We start from the raw sequence: 18,740 nt of genomic DNA on the forward strand, positions 1-18,740 counted from the left end.
AGGAAACACAGGCCCTGGTTGTTGTGTTTTTCTGAGCAGCATCCTTCTTTACTCTGCTCCCTAATAGAATTTCACATTCCAGTAGCACTCTGTCTGGGAGGACAGTTCTGAGACACTCATTTTTGATTGATCTAGGTGACATTTATCCATAATCCATCCCTGCAAAGAACCAGTTCTTCCTGGTTTTATTGTTATTTGCGAATATATTTGAAACGAAAGCAACTCCACATGGCTTTGCTTTGTTTAATCGTCTAAATCCTATGCCGAGCATATGACAGTACCCCTCTTCCCCCCCCCCCCCCCAATCCCTCTGTAGCATGGTCACACCATGCTAATTCCCTCCTGTTACTCATTACTCATTCCACTCGTTACTCATTGTATGAATGCAAAATAGTCATCAGAATTGTGAACCTGAATAGGCCGGGGCATGCTAGGAGGAAAAGAGAGAACCTTAAAATGAATTCAACAGCTTTCATTGCAAAGTGTGTCCGTTCATGAATAAGTGGGAATAAAGTTTATCTAGGTTGATTCCTTACTTAATTAGGTCTATTGTATGGTTATTTTAAACATTAATTGCAGTTGGTTTGTTTTCATCACAGCTTTTAGTCTAAACAACCACGTGCACAAGCTGTTTATTGACCACATACACAAATCAAGTTTACTCTGAGGTAGGGTGACCAGATGTCCTTTTTTTAAAGGGGCAGTCCCGTTTTGGGGGACTTTTTCTTATATAGGTGCCTATACTCCCCACCCCCGTCCTGTTTTTTCACAGTTGCTGTCTGGTCATCTTATCCTGAGGGCAAGTCTACACTACAGCACTGCATTGGCGCAGCTGCACCGATGCGAGATGCAGAAGCTATGTCAGTGGGAGAGTGTTTCTGGCCGACATAGCAATGGTGTGGACAGTGCAAAACTTGTGTTGCTTGGGACTGGGGAAACTTTTTCACATCCCTGAGAGTCATAATTTATATCGACGTAGGCAGTAATGTAGACATGCCCCGAGGTAAAAATTAACAAGGTGGATAAAGTGATCACCTTGCCGTGGCCAGTGGCCACATTTGCATAGCTTTGGACCAGTGGAACTTCAGGAAAACAATTGTATTCCAGAAGTGTGTTAAATAAACAAGGGTGAACACTTCATTTTGTCCCAGAGTCTTTATGTCATACTGGAAGCTTAAACAGAGTGTAAATGGCCCCTGGGGAATAACCCTGGTATAAAGGGATTCTCCAGATGACAGAGACCTGCCTCAGCAGTTTTACATCACCGCCTGACACTGCACTCTGGCTATTCTCAGCTTCTGCAAAGGCCCCTGGGAGCAAAGTATAATGTACAGCAGTCCTGAGGCTCAGGAGTGAAAAATAAATCAAGAACGTGATTAAGTTTTCAACTATGTAAAGCAAAACCTGGTGCTCTTTCTTCTCACGTGCAATATCCTCGTGGTGACACAGGGCACTTAAGTAGTATGAGGCCTGGTTTCCAGCAATGCTGAGGACCCACAGCTCTAACTGAGGTCAATAGGTGCTCAGCACCTCTGAAAATCAAGCCCAAAGTGGTGCTAGTAGGAAGGGGAGAGGAAAATGAATGTTGCATTTTATATGTGGCTATTGCCTTTACAATTTTATCTCCTGTGTCGTTCCCTCGTGATGCAGCCAAGCAGCATGTCCTGCCAGCCCCTCGATATTTCGGGAGCATCTCATTCTTACAAGGTCTCCCATTAAAATCAGGGGTGTCCTGCCTTCATGGGGATGGCTAGCTATTGTGATGGGTTTGGCCCAGTTTATAAGTGTGTGTGTGTGGGAAGGAGGTCTGCATTTTGTAAAGGTTTTATTCCAAATGAGCACATTTTACGTTTTTTTCCATCTTGCTACAACAAAAACAAATGTTGGTGCTGAAAAGTACAAGTACGCCCTTGTTGGTAGTGTCCAAAGAGAGGCTAAGAACTGAATTAGCTGGAGACTGGAGTTCAATCTCCGCTGTATAGAAGGTCCCTCCACTTCAAGGCTGAGGCTCATTGGTGATGCAGTGGGGGGAAGCTTATACTGGTTCTGCCCATGTTGTCACTGTTTAGATAAACAAAGCTTCATACGTGAGAGCTGCTAAGTTAGCCCCCTTCACAAGTAGAGCATTCACTAAAATCCAAAGGAGCCAATCACTGAAATACAAGCGGAGGCCCACAGAGATGGCCTCAGCATTTTAAGGGAGACATGCAAACCTACATGTAAGAGTGAAGGAACCTCCTCAACGTGGATCTGCTGTATCTCCGTGAGCCACAATACAGTTCAAGACTAGTGAGACTGCACCTGATTCTCCCTTGCCTTGCACCTTGTGTTGCCACTCACTATTCTGATATGGTGGTGTGTTATATCCACCTTGCTCAGGGGCAAAGGACTGGAGTAGAGATTCATACCCAGGGGACCAAATTCTCCACTCTGTTATACAAGTCTGAGCCAGGGTAACTTCACTGACTTCAAGAGCTGCGCTGGCATAAAACAGGTGCAACAGATTGGACAATATTTTTAGACTAGGGCCTAGTCTTCACTTACCGGCTGGTCCGGCGGCACGCCATCGATGTTCTGGGATCGATCCCGGAAGTGCTCACAGTCGGCGCCGGTACTCCAGCTCGCCGAGAGGAGTACGCGGCGTTGACGGGGGGAGACTTCCAGTCGCGTCTGGACCGCGGTAAGTTCGGACTAAGGTACTTCGAATTCAGCTACGTTATTAACGTAGCTGAATTTGCGTACCTTAGTCCGAAGTCCGGACTAAGTGGGGACCAGGCCTTATACTGTTAATAAAACCTGATGTGAGCTTCCTGAATATATAAGGTTAAACCCAATTTCTAGTTGAACTCTGAACTCTTGGAGACAAAAACCTCCTTTAAAAGAAGCAATTTTTCCTGCTTGATCCAGTGATGTCTGTAACTTCTTTCCACTCAATAATCTCCCATTTCCATTATATACCGACCTTTGAATGAAGCAGCAAGATTAATGTGATAATGATACATTATAATACTTCCCATCTTCAAGATGTTGACCAAATACAACATTCTTGTTAACTCTTGTTATCCCCATTTTAAAAATGGGAAACTGAGGCAGAGAAGTTAAGTGACTTGTCCAAACTATATGGTAATTCACTGTCCGAGTGTGGATTAGAACACAGGAGTCCTGGCTCCCAGTCCCATGTTCTAGACAGTAGACAGTTCTGCCTCTCTCTGGCACTTAGTTTAAGCATTAAATCTAAGTAACCTCAAAATCAGTTCAATTATTATCAGTAATTAAACTTGCATTTTTAAAAATGTAAAACACATTTGACTTTTCACCCCAAATCATCCATGAACTTGCTTCTGCATTATTCTGCCTGACTTTTTTAACCAAGTTTTAAAAAAATAAACTTTAAAGCAATAAATCTTTTCTTTAAGAAACCGGGCATGATGGAAGGGTACAAGAAATAAATATTATACTTTAGGTCTTTAAATATACATATATATATATATATATATTACCTGTGGTGGTAGTCTGGCCAAATATCAAAGATGAAATAAGATTTCCCCAGACTCCAGAAGACTGGAATATGAGAAAGAAGAGCCCAAAATACTGATTGATGACATCTCTTCCAATTTTCCCTGCCTTTTGGGCATACAAATTGCCAGCTATTGTGAGATAGGTGCATTTAGCAGACCAGAGAGGGGCTCCCCCAAGTCCCAGGATTATGGAGGTAGGGATTAGCGTGTACCTGCCAAAGAATACTTTATTTAGCATATATTTTATCTGTTTGTCCATCTATCTGCCCTCCAAGGCAGATCACTGAACACTGCATTCCATAAATAAAATACATAAGCCAAATTATTCCCAGAGCCTCAGATATCACAATACACCTAAACCATGGGCAGTGTGTGCATCCCCTGTTTGGGGAGGCTAGCTCCCTGCCCTGCCTCTTGTGCCTGAGGCCCTGATACCACTCCTATTCTTTTGCCCCAGCTGGCCCACCAGCACAGACTTGAACCCTGGCTAGTGCTTGGAGCAGCCCTGAACCCTGGCTAGCCTGCTACCCCACTCCCACCGGCTTGCTTCTGCCCAGAGCAGTCTGGAGAAGCCCTGAGCCCCAGCCAGCCAGCTGGGGCCGAGCCCTGAGCCTGAGCCACCCAGAGAAGCTCTGAGCTCTGCCACACCCTGGCCCTGGGCCAGTGGCAGGGAGCATTAATTGTAGGTTTGGGGAGGTTTAGCCTCCCCCAGACTCCATTACCCATGACCCAAACATATTCAACTTTTGTGTAAATCAGTGGAGTTACTGCAGGGACAAATCTGCTCCAATGAATTTAAACTAGGAATGACTGAACCTCGTGAAATCTGAGAACGATGCCAACTATATTTTGGGATTGGGGGGACTTGTGCAGTTCATACAAGTGGTCTTAGTTCATGAACCCTTTCCTTCTGTAAGTCTAAGGACTAGCTTGTGCCTACCCTGGATGGATGTAAAGTGGACTGGAGGGGTACAAAACAAGTAGCCTTCCCCTCCAGCTTCACGTCCCCTACCCAATGACAAGTGGAACTGGGTTTGGCATGAAAGGTGCTACAGCTTGAAAAAGGGTCTAGCAGGGGCTGCCCAGTTCCACAATACCCCAGCCCCCCCCCCCCCCCCCCCCCGAAGCATTGGATTAAAGCTGCAGTCTTGTCCTAAATATTTTTTGAAAAAAATGTTAAAGGGAAAATCAACTTAAAGGAAACATTTTTGTAGCTAAAGGGAAGTCTGTGCTATGCATTTGGATAGAAGAAAAACCCCAAAAGTAAAGTGGCTCAAATGGATGGTCTGCATTCAGTTCTATTTTTTAGTTAGAATTTTACAGTCTCACAGTCTGCTCTTTTCTCATATTCTATTTGTTTTTAATCCTTTTTTCATTCTGGGCTAGACATAGTCCTTTCTTCTCTGGGATAGCCTCTTGCAACCTCCCTTAGGAAGAACATGAACCAGTAAAGTTCAGGGGAGTGGTGTACTTTCTAATCCATAGTACTAAGGCAGGATAGGAATGAGGCAAAACAAGGGTGTCCATCCTCAATTGAAACAAATGGTGATTTATGCAGACAACTGAAATGTTAAAGCATAAAGTGGATGGAGTTGGGGCACTATTTCTTTTTCTGCAGATGGGTTAACAGTTTTGAGGACTCACATTTGGGGAAATTCCTGGGGATTTTGTTAATGTAATGTCTAAGATGGACTCTGGCGGAAATAAATACTGCATATCAGACCACTAGGTCAGCTGGTTTCTCCCCACATCTTTAGTGCTACAAATATCCAAAATTCTGTCCTTAGAAGCCCCATTTTCTGGCCTCAGCTTGGTTTTAGTTGGCACAGAACAGTGTTTACTGATGGAGGAGAACCTTATGATCACCTAGGCTACAAGAGTGATGGACATATACAAGTACAGCTTAAATGGTATGTTGTAGGCTATCTATTTACTCTGCTATGGCTTTTCTTCTCTTACACTGGTCCAAAAAGCTGTATGTGTTTAGCTGTTTTGTTCTAATGAGAAGCTATTGACTGAAATATAGAAATGGACAAGAACCAAAAAAACTGATCTAGGGAAGTTTGGTTTGGATCTGAACTTCATGACTAGCTCTAAAATGAGTCAAACCCCAGATTTGAACACCCCCAAACTATGGGAAAGTTTGGATCCACATCCAAACTTTGCAGCTTCAGCCCATCTCTAAATGAAGCATAGAAGACGATTGGCTAGACTAGTGTTCACCAATGCCTTGCCATTCCTACTGCTGCAGTGACAGTAAATTAATCATGTGGCATGTACCCACCTGAGCCTAAAGGATGTTTGCTGCTGACTGCTTCAAAATAAGGCAAATCTTCCCTACCCTACAGCCTTGACAACAGGTTCAGGGGAGAAATTCTTTCCTGACCCCCATTAGTTAAACCTCTATATGTGAGCAAGAATCTCACCATTGTTAAACTTCTAATTCTGTTTATACCCCAAGATACCATTGGTGCCCAAGTACAGGGCCATCCCTAGGGGGCTGAGGGGCCCGGGACATAGGCCCCGAGTTTCTAATCTGCTGGGGGGTGCTCCTCCCCGCTTCCTCCTAGGCCCCGCCCTCACTCTTCCTCTTCCCCTGAGGCCCCACCCCCATCCTGCTTCTTCCCACCCCCCCTCCACCCCTGCCCTGCCTCTTCCCTGCCCAGTTTCGCCCCCTCCCCTGAGCATGCTGTGGCCTCGCTCCTCTCCCCTACCCCCCGCAATGCCTCCTGATGCTCCGAAACATCTGATCCATGGCAGGCGGTAGGCGCTGAGAGGGAGGGGGAGGTGCTGATCAGCAGGGCCCACTGGCAGACAGGAGGCATTGGGGAGGAGGGGAAGGTTTTGGTAGGGGGGCTCCTCCTCACTCCCCTGCCTGACTGCTGCTTGCCTCCCCATTCACCTCCTCACCCCGCTCACCCGCCCGACGACCTCACCTCCCCACCTGCCTCCTCATGATTTTATCGAAGCGCAGGGCCCCCTAAAGTGCGGGACCCGGGGTGGTCGCCTTGATTCGCCCTACCCAAGGGACGACTCTGCCCAAGTAGTTGTCCATTTGGTTGGTCCTGGCAGTTCCAGTGGGGGCAGGAAATTCCAAACACTGATAACCCTCTGAGGAGGAAAAATTCCCCTCTGCATATCTAACCCAGATGTAATGAATGGGGTTTCACTAGTTAAACTCTGGCAGAACAGTATAAAAGGCCATTAGTACCAGCTGGCATAGAAGTTGCCCAAGGAGTATGCGATGTAGCAGCACATGGAGCCTGCAATGGTCCATTTGCAGCCCAGCTTCTTAATGAGGATTGGAGGGAGAAACATGGAAGATAGGATGAGAGCTGCATAGATAACACTTAGTGAGGCAACGCCAAGACCTTCTTCAGAGTGGAGACTGCTCTGTGGAGACAAAAACAAGTTGACCCAGAATTTACCATGTGAGAAGGGGAGATATGGTAGCTGAAATATCAGTGCTTCCAAAGCCACAAGGGTAAGGATGGAAAATGGAGAGTGGGGAAGGGAATACTCAAAACTGGCTTTGGCCAGAGATAGGATGAAGCCAGAAGTTGGATCTGTATTTTAACGTCCCCTACCCATCCAAGTTCCAGGATTTTGGTTTAAGCCATCAAAGATAGGGACCACTTTCAAAATTTTGATCCGATTCAGGTTTGGATTGTGAATTGGCTAAACATTTGGGATGCAGAGTGGGGTTCAGATCCAGGATTTTGGTTTGCAACCAACGCATTTTGATTTTTAGAGCAATGAGATTTAAGGAAAATCTGTTTTCTTTCTCTCTCTCTTTCTTGTTTACTTTGAAAAGAAAGTCTCTTGATTCATAATCCCAAGGGGATTTTTGCCTGAGGCAATGCCTTAGTACTTTAAGCACAAGGTTTGAAAACTTCTTAGACCCAAAGGTTCAAATTCCAGCATGGTCTAGTTGGCCCTTCCTAGGTAGATCTGAGTTCCAGACAATTTACCCTGTGGAAGGTTATTTCAAAGGATACCTTAAAAATTGAAGTTGTGTGTGCCCATGTAAGTCCCGGGGCATTTTTTTGTAGAATGCGGTCACCTTGACCAAAATTGTCTCCTCCCTACCCATCACTATTATGACATGTTGCATGGTGGGTAACTGGTTGTCCGCTGCTCTCCACTCTAGAGATGGGTGCTTTTCAGTGGCTGGCTACAGCTCTTGGATGTATATAGAGTAATTAGTAAAGTGCAAAAATGTGCTTCCTGTTTAGTAGCTAAACACAGCACCTAAACCTTTGGGGTTCTGGTCGATGACTAGGGCTCCTAGGTGCTACAGTCATATTAATAAATAAGAACCTTGGTCAGATCATGCTCTCTACTTCCATGAGCACAAGGAGTTAAAATTAGAGATGGTCAGAAACTGGAATTTCCATTCCATGGGAAATTCTGACATTTCACACACCCACACAAAAAAAGTTCCCAATCCGAATGAAAAGAATCAAAATTTTGAAGTTTCCCACAAAACAACAATTCCAAAAAGGTTTGATTTGGGAGCATCGAAATGTGTCATTTCAATAAGGTAAAAATATGTTGTTTCTAGTTTCTCGTTTTGATTTGTTTTGACTTTTATATTTTTAATATTAAACTATAATACAAAGTTGAAATGAGAAAGTCAAAATGATTGGTTTCAGCTTTTTCCCACTGAAAAACATTGTTGAAAGCAACATTTTTCTGCAAAAAGTTTTAATTTAGATGAAACTGAATTTTGACATAAAACTAGAGCGTTGCCATTTTTTTGACCCATTCTAGTTAAGATCTTTCAGAGTGGGTGCAGGGTACCATCTCCATGGCCTCGTCTCATCCTTCATCTGAGCCTCCAGCAGCTTCTCCACCAGTGGAGGAACTGGCTCTGCAGGGTTTGGACCTCAAAGTTGGAGCTGAAGACCAGCTGCCCATAATCCCTGGCTGGTTCTGAGAGCAGTTCGGAAATCCCAGTGGGAGTAATGCTGCCTGAAGCAATATTAGCTTCTGCCACTTCCCTTCCATGGCTGCCATTGTGCAGATGTAAGGAACTCATTGTTCAATAGACATGCAGATTGGCTTGCAAATCAGAGGGGGATTCTTATTTAAAGTATTGCCAGCTCCAAGCATTTAAATATTATTAGTCAGAACACAAAAAATCATGAGATCGGTTTAAACATCATGAGATGAAAAAGAAATTCTTTAAAGGTTCCTGCTAGGCTACAATGCAACCAGTCAACCAGGCTTCAAATGTATTCGACTGCGTATTAACAGGACTTTGCAATCATATTAAGTTTACATGATTGAAAAATGCACCCTTTTTCTTCATCAAGAGGGGGCCACAGAAAGAAGAGAACCACATCCTGAATTACCAACATCCCTACTTGCAGCATTCTGGGTTTTTCGAGACAGCCTTTTATTCCAAAATTTGATTTGAGATCTGACAAGATCACAGTTTAAGATCGTATGGCAGGAAGGGTACATCCTGCTTTTGGCATTGCACAAGTCTGCAAACAAGATAGCATGTCACCTTTTCCTGGCCAACTTACGTCTAGGCATTTCTAGAACTATTTCTGCTCTTAAAAATCCCTTCTCTTTCTGAGCCCTTCCATTGCATTACACAGATAAAATTCTTAACAGAAGCTCTGGAACTTGGGTAAAACACATCATCTTTTGCCAGACTGATATCTCAACCCACACCAGAAAAGCACGTGTTCTTCAAAGATACCAAGAAAAGATTATGTTTCACACCCCTTGACTGGACTGATACAACTATAGGAATGGATATCATAGCAACTAATGAAACTAGCTACATTTACCTGCAGACTCTGCAGCCCTCCATAAGCAGTAAATAGAAGTAAAAATCCAAAAGAAATGACAAGAACATTCTTAAGATTGCTTTCCATGTTGGTTCATAGAAGATAAAGGCTTGACAGTTAAAGGTGGTGATCCAAGTGGCCCAGCTGGTGCTTAGGGAGAGAAAAACAAGGTCTGCTTGTTGGTAAGGATCAACTTCTCACTGCATCTGTAGTAGAAAGAATTGTTAGACAGTTGTGGTGTGTGTCAGCCAGTGAACTTTACTTTCTCTGATACTGAAAACTCCATATGAACCTGTTACTCATTCAGTTGCTGTGAAGCAATAATAATTAGGACTTATCAGCTTCCATTAGATCTCTGTACTTTATATTCAAGTTTACAAATCACTTGTAAGAATGAGGCAAAATTTCATATTTCATTTGCATAATATGTGGCTTCTTTCTGTTCCTGGCACAGAAGAATGCAGATAGTTAAATGCATAGCTGGAATACAATTACAGCTCAATCTTAAAGGGCAAAGATTAAAAGGTTGCTTGGAAATCTATATCAGGTCTGTTCCTTAACTAAGGTTGCAAACCAGACAAACAAACCAGACTGTTTATGTGACTAGGCTGTTTATGTGACTAGGTAATGTGAGACTATTACTTAGAGGGTTTCACAATCTTTACAAAGATATAGCACACAAAAACAAGTTTGTTGCCTGTTTGTCTAATGGAAGATACCCTACCCCCAGCAAACCCAGTGGAATTTGGGAATACACAGCTGGGAATCATTCTACCAGCTACTAGATGGCACAGTGTTGCTTCCCATACACACACTCATTCAAGACCAAAACAAAGAAAACACGAAAAAGGCTGAATATATTGTAACATACCAAGAAGTCAAAGCTAGCTCCTGTTTTTGAGGAACGTCTGTCCAGTTTCTGATATTTTTAGTTCTTGTTTTATAATTCAAGTAAATGCAGAAGAAAAATATTCTTCCAACCCCAAGTAAGAGTGAAGAAGTTCTTAATATCCCTTTGTGAATAGCATGTTTATAAATAAATGCAAGACTTTCTAAATAGACAGTGAAATACTGTCTCTTCATGTTAAGGACTATCAGACTTGGCACACATACATGGAGTCTAATTTTCAGCTGAGCCTCAACCCAGCCTTTGTTTTGGAGGTGCAAATATTGGTAGTTACATACCTAGCCTTCTCCTGTAGTGTTTGTAACCCAAACCAGTGCTGAACTGAAACTGGTGCATAAGAACATGACAGTGATACTGACTTTAAACAAAAATGAAATGCTTCACAGCCCACTCTGATGCAAGAATAAACAGAGCACACATGCAACAGTGAGAGGCACGTTAAATTTTCAAAATCCTTTGTTTTGTAATACTTCACCGTGTTGGTAGTCACTCAGATAGGGAAGCTTTTTTAAAATAGTTTTTAACATGCCACTCTTTTTTAAAAGCACAATTGGAGAGATTGTCAGTTGAGAGCCAACACACAATCTTTCCCGCCAGCAACACCTGTTCCGGGAAAGCATTTTTGGGCCCTTTGTTTTTTTGATTGATCTGAGAGACATTTTGGCCTGCTCGATGTCCCTGTCCAGACCTTTGGATTATCTGCCTTCTAATGAGTCTCTCCAAAGGAATGTGCAGACTCTTTACCGATGAAATCTGATAAGGTTGAGATGCTCTTCATTTTGTACCAAGCTGTGAGCGTCTCCAGTGGGCCTGCTGTGTATCAGCCTGACACCCCTTTCATTCCTTCTGTCAGTTTATCTAAGATTAAGTGAGTCTTGAGATCTGAGCCCAACGTGTGTGCAATCTCAGTTCTCAAGCAGGGGATCGACACACTCCTAGCTAAAAGCTCTCACATGGAGGGCTCACTGAAACTGGAGATGGAATGGACCTATTAAATGAATGACTCCATCCCACAGTAAGGAATGTCTGTTCTCTGAGGTGACTATCACTGAGCCCTGGCGTCTCTTAAATCACAACAGACCTTCTGGCTGATTTTTTTCCCCAAGTGTTCACCCCTCCCTCTAGCCATCCACCTTTTACTAGGGTAGCTGTTCATTTTAGGCTTTCGTTGAATAAACCCAACAAAAACAGAAGATCCACCCTAGACCCCTCTACCTCAGGCCACAGGCTGGCTGTTACTTTATTCGCTTTGATCTCTGGCTATGCCCACTAGCCAATGGATGCAGCTGAGGGAGGGATGAATAGCATTTTGTGGCTCCCTGATCCTGGGTCATAAGAACAGCCATACTGGGTCAGACCAATGGTCCAGCTATCTAGCCTGGTTTCCAACAGTGACCAATACCAAGCACTTCAGAGGGAATGAGCAGAACAGGCAGTCACTGAGTGATCCATCCCGTCATCCACTCCCTGCTTCTGGCACCAGCATAGTTTACAGCAGCCCAAGAGCTGCTCGAAACTATCCCTGGCTGCTGCTGGCCCCCAAGGTGCTGATCACTTACTGGGGGTTGCCAGAGCACACTGACATCTGGCCATGCTTTCCCCCCAGATTGTTCCCCACGCTGGAATCAGGCTATGGGGGGAGAGGGGATGACAGAAGATAGCGATGCCAACTTTACACGCCAGCTGGAGACATCTGGCTGTTTTCCAGCCCCTAGGGTCACCATATCTAATAAATAAAAAAAGAGGACCCTCCACGGGCCCTGGCCCCGCCCATTTCCCCACCCCCAGCCCTGCCCCAACTCCGGCCCTTCCCCGCCCTAACTCCGCCCCCTCCTACTCCCAGCCACGCAGAAAGGGCTGCCCGAGCGCTACTGGCTTCACGGTTTGCCGGGCAGCCCCCAGACCCTGCGCCCCCGGCCGGCGCTTCCCCAGCACAGCTGGAGCCCGGGAGGGGAAGCGCCCAGCCGGGGGCGCAGGGTCTGGAGGCTGCCCGGCAAACCGTGAAGCCGGTAGCGCTTGGGCTTCGGGCAGCCCCCTTGCCTCCGGACCTTGCGCCCCCAGCCGGGCACTTCCCCTCCTGGGCTCCGGCGGCGCAGGGTCCGGAGGTATGGGGGCTGCCCAAAGCCTGTAGCACTTGGCTCTTAAACAGAGCCGAAGAGTCGCGGAGGAGCAGAGCCGCCGGGGCCGGAGGCTCTGCTCCTCCCCTGACTCTTCGACTCTGTTTAAGAGCCGAGCTGCCCGAGTGCTACCGGCTTCGGGCAGCCCCCATGCCTCCGGACCCTGCGCCCCCGGCTGGGCACTTCCCCTCCCAGGCTCCGGCGGTGCAGGGTCCGGAGGTATGGGGGCTGCCCAAAGCCCGTAGCGCTCGGCTCTTAAACAGAGCTGAAGAGTCGGGGAGGAGCAGAGCCACCGCGGCTGGAGGCTCTGCTCCTCCCCTGACTCTTTGGCTCTGTTTAAGAGCCGAGCTGCCCCAGCACTACCGGCTTCGGGCAGCCCCCATGCCTCCGGACCCTGCGCCGCCGGAGCCCGGTAGGGGAAGTGCCCGGCCGGCAGCTGGGGTCCGGAGGCAAGGGGGCTGCCTGAAGCCCATAGCACTCGGGCAGCTCGGCTCTTGAACAGAGCCGAAGAGTCAGGGGAAGAGCAGAGCGGCCATTTTCCCGGACATGTTCGGCTTTTTGGCAATTCCCCCCAGACGGGGGTTTGAGTGCCGAAAAGCCGGACATGTCCGGGAAAAAGAGGATGTATGGTAACCCTACCAGCCCCTTTCCACAGCTGGAGTGTCACACATGGACTAGAATGCAGGCCCAGGATTGTCTTTAACAGCAGCAATTTAAAAAAAAAAGAAACTTATAGGTCACTGTGGAGGGAGACCCCCTTCCCAGTTACTTGGTTTAGAGCCGCCCTTTCTTGTGGGCTGACTGTTCTCTGAGCTTCCCCCACAGACAAAGTCAGGAAGTTGCATGCCCCAAATTGGCAAGTTAACGAGGCCCACTTGTCTAACAAACTCCCCTTGTATAACCTAGGGTTACCATACGTCCGGATTTTCCCGGACATGTCCGGCTTTTTGGGCTCCAAATCCCCGTCTGGGGGGAAATCCCAAAAAGCCGGACATGTCCGGGAAAATCGGAGCGGGGCCGGAGCGGGGCCGGGGGCTCGGGGGCCGGGCCGGCGGTGCCAGGCCGGGCGGGGCCGGGGGCTCGGGGGACAGGCCGGCGGTGCCAGGCCGGGACGGGCCGGGGGCTCGGGGGACGGGCTGGCGGTGCCGGGACGGGCCGGGGGCTCGGGGGACGGGCCGGCGGTGCCGGGGGCCGGGCTGGGGACCGGCGGTGGGGGGCCGGGAGTGCTCGGCCGGGGGCCCGGGGGCCGGGCCGGGGACCGGCAGTGCTGGGCGGGCCGGGGGTGCTCGGCCGGGCCCGGGGCCCCGACCCAAGCTGGAAACGCCGGGGGGGCCAGCCTGGGCCGCGCCTCCTCCCCCTACACACACCCTTACCTGCTTCAGGCTTCCCGCGACTCAAATGTTCGCGGGAAGCAGGGGAGGGGGCGGAGACTTTGGGGAGGGGGCGGAGTTGGGGCGTGGGCGTGGGCGGGGCTGGGGGCGGGGCCAGGGCCCTGTGGAGTGTCCTCCTTTCGGAGGCACTAAATATGGTAACCCTATATAACCCATGCTAGCCTCATTATATTAGAGGGATGGATGCTGGGGTTTCTTTCCAGTGACCAACCTGGGGGTAGGGTGCTGTCAGACCAGAAAAAGTTCTTCTCTGTGAAAGGCCAGAAACACCTCACACACTCATCCTCTCCGAATGTGACCTGTGATTCACTCTCTAAAGATTGCAGCAGTATTAGTGTCCTGAGAAAGGAAGTTAACCCTTCCCATGCTGCCTCCCAGGTCGGTGTCGTACATGGAAAACATAAGGCCGGAGCCTCAAGTAGTGATGGATGATCTGGAGATTAGACTCTTTCACGGTATGTAACCAATACAGGGCAGCATGGCCTGTAACCAAAATAAAAGGGTTCCCAAGCCAGTACTGTCTTAAAGCAACCACTCTCTCTACCTTAAACATCTTCCCCACTCCGCACCCCGATGGGAAGGAGTCTACATCTCCAGTATAATATATTGTGGTCTTCACCCTGAAATTTCTGGAATCATACAGCCCCCAATCCAATATCCAATTAATCTGCTCAGTAGAATAAGCGTCCAGTTAAAATCCAGGTTGCTCAGTCCAGGCTGTTTACAAAATATGTTCTTGTATCATTGTGAAAGCCTGGTCACCTGGTTCTGTCTCACATGCCTGCTGTGGTGCTTCACTGTTTTCTAAGCTCAGTCAAGTGTGGTGAAATATGGTAGGTTGAACCTGCCCATTTCCTAGCAGGTATGTAGCTTCTCCTCTACCCACAAATCCAGTCTCTACTTCCTGTCCCGTCAAACACCATCCATTCTCCTCTCCACAACCTACCAATAGCTATCCCACTTCTGTTCACTCTTCCAAGGTGTCTATAACCCCTTTGCCACATCCAGTATCCCTCTACCCTTAGGTCTGTCTAAATCTTATCCTGTGGTGTCCCCCTCTCTATCTTCCTTCTATGACACCCACTTGCTTTTCATTCCCCCTCTTTGCCCCTTGATGTATCCTATCATCCCGCCTTGCTCTGCCTCTCCCCAGTCCCATCTCTCCAGCCCCCCTTGTCTTTATCCTTCATCTCTCTGCTTTCTCCTCCACAGCTCCTCTTCCCCAAGTCCCCAGCCCAGTTTCTGCCTCTCAGGCTCCCCTCCTGCAATTCCCTTGCACATCCTGCCACGCTCCTCTTTCTTCATTCCTTGATGTTCTGCCTTGCCCTCACCAAGGTCCCCCTCTGCCTTCCCTCCCACACTGTCCATGTCCACACCACTCTGCTCCCTTTACCTATCCCCGAAGGTGGGAAGAGGAGAAACTTCCCCTGCTCTGCACTCAGAGTGAGCTGGGATGGGGAGAGGTGCCTAGCTAGAAACAGAGCAGAGTGACTGCAGACGGGAGTCTCAGCTATGGTTTCTTACCTGCACGTCCATGGGGCTGTGTGGTCCTTACTTGCACGAGGCTCACAGCAGCTGCCACCTCTGCTGAGTCCAGTTGTTCAGTTAACCTGTGCTGGTCCTGTAGTAGAGGCTGGGACTGGCTTGGGGCAGGGTGCTCTCACACAGTAGGGCTCCTCCCCTGAATCCCAAAGAGCCAGGACAAAGAAGCATTTCCTGCTTGCTCAGTCAGGGTGCCAGACTTAATCTTTGTGTCACAGATCCAGTAGGACATTAAACTCAGCGGGGAGCTCCCCAAATATGAAGTAGTCTGTTTCTCTAGTATGCGTATTGCATTCACTTCTCTACCTGCAGTAGCTCTCTTCTGCTAAGCCTTCAGCCCATCCATGTCTTATCTTCTAAAAATATCCTGCCTCTGAGCAGTTCACATCTGCATTACCTCTGCTCTTTTGCGTGGCTCAGAACAACTTTATTAATGCCCGTTTTACTGGCTTTTGCTTGGCTGCATACAAGGTGACTCTGACTCAGCAGGACCGAGCACTGCTAAGAAAAAGTACATGCCGCTGTTGTGATATGGACCTTTTCTAATGAAAGGAGCAGGCAGTTCCTGTTTGTGAACAACAGAGGCTTGTACCACGGCTGCTCTGCAAAACTCAGTCGCCACTTGTTGGCAACTCAGGAAATTCACTCAACTGCTTGTTAACATCTCATATGATCACGCCTCAAAATTACTGGTGCACTCATGACTCACTCTCCTCTTGGATCCCTCTAGTGGTATCCGGGCATCTTTGCTTTGAAGTTTAATTTTCTTCTCTTATCTGCAGAGCCATGTACGACTCCACCATGCCTACATCTCTGCCATCACTTCTTACTACTCCTCCCCTCTCTGTGCTATTGAAACCAGCTTCACTACTCCTCCTGCACTCATCTCTAAGCCCCCTTCCATGCGGTCCCTAAGCTTGCAACATCTTGCCTATTCCAATTGGACAGTAAGTATGGTCCAGCAGTTAATGTCCTAGTTTAGCACCTCTGAGTTCAATTCACTACTACATCTCAGAATTCCAGTGCACCTGTGGGCAAGCCGCTTTCCCTATCCGTGACTGAGTTCCCTATCTGTAAAATGGGAATAATCGAATTTCTCTACTTCACAGGGATTAAAAATTGTGAGGCACTCAGACACAACAGTGATGGGTGAATCATATAAACGCCATAGATAGTTTGCCAGGCACATACCCATGTCAGCAATGCCCATTACCAAACTAACACAAAAGATGCTATAACACACAGATTCTCAAGCTGGGTTTTGTGATCCCCAGAAGAGCCACAAACAAGCCTCAAGGGGTCACAACTCTCCCCCCACCTGTCTTTATAGCTAAATAGGAGAGGGGGGAGCCTGAAACATGTTTTTATTAGGATCATGGGATGGAAAAGGCCAAGAACCACTGTTGTAATGTACAGAAACCTCTCGGTCTCCCAGTGTTCTTGGTGATGAGTGCCTGTTAAGAGCTTGAGGTTCTGATTCGCCACTGCCTTGTCCCCAGTGTGGTCATTTACACCAGTGCAAGGGGAGTGCTATTCGGGAAGCATTTCATACCCGCTTTGACGGGTGCAAATGACCATGCAAAGTGCGAGGCAGTAGAGACTCTGACCCTCCTGCTACAAGCCTAGTTTATGCTCTGTAGCTAGCACTTGCTCATGTGAGCAGGCCCACTGAGGTCAGTGGGAGCAGGTGCTACTGAATGTGAGAGAGGGTTGCAGAATCGGACTCTTAGAATGCAAACTAGTGAAACAAAAACAGAAAGAAAAAAAAAGTGGTATATGCCTGAGGTGCAATAAAAGGGCTCCTGTAGGGTAAATTGTACATTGCAGAAAAAAAAGAGTTATGATTAGAGCTGGTCAAAAAATGTTTCATTTTTGTTTTTTTCCCCCATGGAAGAGTTCAACAAAATCATTATACCCACCTTGCAGAGGCGTAAGTAACTGCAAGGTGCAAAGCACCTAAGTGCAGGGACTGTAGTGGTGGCTGGCCTTACATATGCTGCATAATGGGAGGAAGCTCCTTGCTCATCCCAACACACACATGCTATGTTCACAAGCTAGTCAGACTCTAGCCCTTAGCCATTTGTTCAATTGAATTACCTTTCAGGAGGCTTGCTGTGAATTGCAATTTCAATATTGATGACAGACCTCTCAAAAGGAGTCACTGGAGTCTGTCACTGCAATGGCAGCAATTTACAGCCTGTTCATCTGAATCAGTCCTGATTTCCCCCTCTGTGCTGTGAGGCTGGCAAACATTCCTGTGTAGTTCTAATCTCACCCAGATCTAAAAGCAAACAGTCCCAGTGTGCTCATTAGAATTGCAAAACTGTTTCCTCTTCCTTCTCTGTTTGAAACCTTCCCGTAGTCATGTCAGCTCCTGGTGTATGCCCTGAGTTAGTAAAACAAAATAATATTTATGAAGCCACCCCCACATAACCTCATCCCTTGCTGATCATGAAAAATAATAGCAATCCATATTTCCCAAAGAAAGCAGAATCTTGAGATCAATTTTTAAATTGATTCTTTCTTGCATATCTAGTTTTGAATGGTCAAAACACTGCAATGCAGTTTACCCAGCCACAGGAAACAGTACTGGGTGATTGGAGACCAGTTTCTCAGCTGCTGAGCTTTCCTGCTGCTGTTGGTAGGGTGACCAGATGTCCCGATTTTATAGGGACAGTCCCGATTTTTGGGTCTTTTTCTTATATAGGCTCCTATTACCCCCCACCCCTGTCCCGATTTTTCACATTTGCTGTCTGGTCAGCCTAGCTGTTGGGCAAGTGCCCATTGCAGTCTTCTTTCCAGCGCTCAGAATACTGTTTCCAGATGGTATACATTTGGCGATTAGAAAGCGTTCTAAGGGCTTAAAGTCAAGTAATGGTCCCTGGGGACATTACAAGTACATCCCAATTTTCATGCCCAAGTAGAAAAGCATGTCCACTGACTCTGGATGATCCAACTCGGGGGTTAGTAGGTAATTAGTTCTCCAGGCCCGTTCTTTTCTTGGTGTCTGCTGAGGCTGCCAGTTGTAATGGTGAGTTTGTCAGTAGAAAACCCAAACAAGACTTTAGCTCACTTTACCTAGACCATTGCACTGCAATGTCAGGAAATAGTGGTAAGTAATTAGTGTCAACTCTGGTGGTGTTTTGTGTATGTGTGACATAGTCACTTGTCCAGTCAGAAAGGCCTACAATGCATCTCACATAAATCACCAAATAATTTCAGGATTGTAATGATTTTCAGTAATCCTCAGCCTAATAAACTGAGGTTTTAAAAGGTGAAACACTCTACATTCCATTCCCAGTCCCTCAGTCATTCAATGACACCTCTGAAATACCCCATGTATACACGTTTTAACACTGTATCATGTTTCTGGAAGCTCAGGGTGTGACAGATATGGCAATTTTGTGTGATCTCTTTGGGAGAGCTTACTGTATTAAGTTTCAGAGGGGTAGCCGTGTTAG

The 18,740-nt window shown here is 47.1% G+C and overlaps 1 protein-coding gene across 1 annotated transcript in view; it reads right to left on the minus strand.

Annotated features, from left to right (window-relative positions):
• Positions 1-17,665, minus strand: part of UNC93A (unc-93 homolog A) — a 33,499-nt gene extending 15,834 nt beyond the window's left edge. Inside the window, exons 1-4 of the mRNA XM_024112108.3 lie at positions 15,262-17,665; positions 9,323-9,528; positions 6,730-6,911; positions 3,501-3,730 (exon numbers count right to left, since the gene is read on the minus strand). Of these exons, the coding sequence (XP_023967876.2) occupies positions 3,501-3,730; positions 6,730-6,911; positions 9,323-9,409 (499 nt within the window). The 5' untranslated portion in view covers positions 9,410-9,528; positions 15,262-17,665. The remainder of the gene's footprint in view (positions 1-3,500; positions 3,731-6,729; positions 6,912-9,322; positions 9,529-15,261) is intronic.
• Positions 17,666-18,740: the final 1,075 nt, after the last annotated feature.

The sequence above is a fragment of the Chrysemys picta genome, chromosome 3, assembly GCF_011386835.1.
Source record: "Chrysemys picta bellii isolate R12L10 chromosome 3, ASM1138683v2, whole genome shotgun sequence".
Taxonomy (NCBI): Eukaryota; Metazoa; Chordata; order Testudines; family Emydidae; genus Chrysemys; species Chrysemys picta.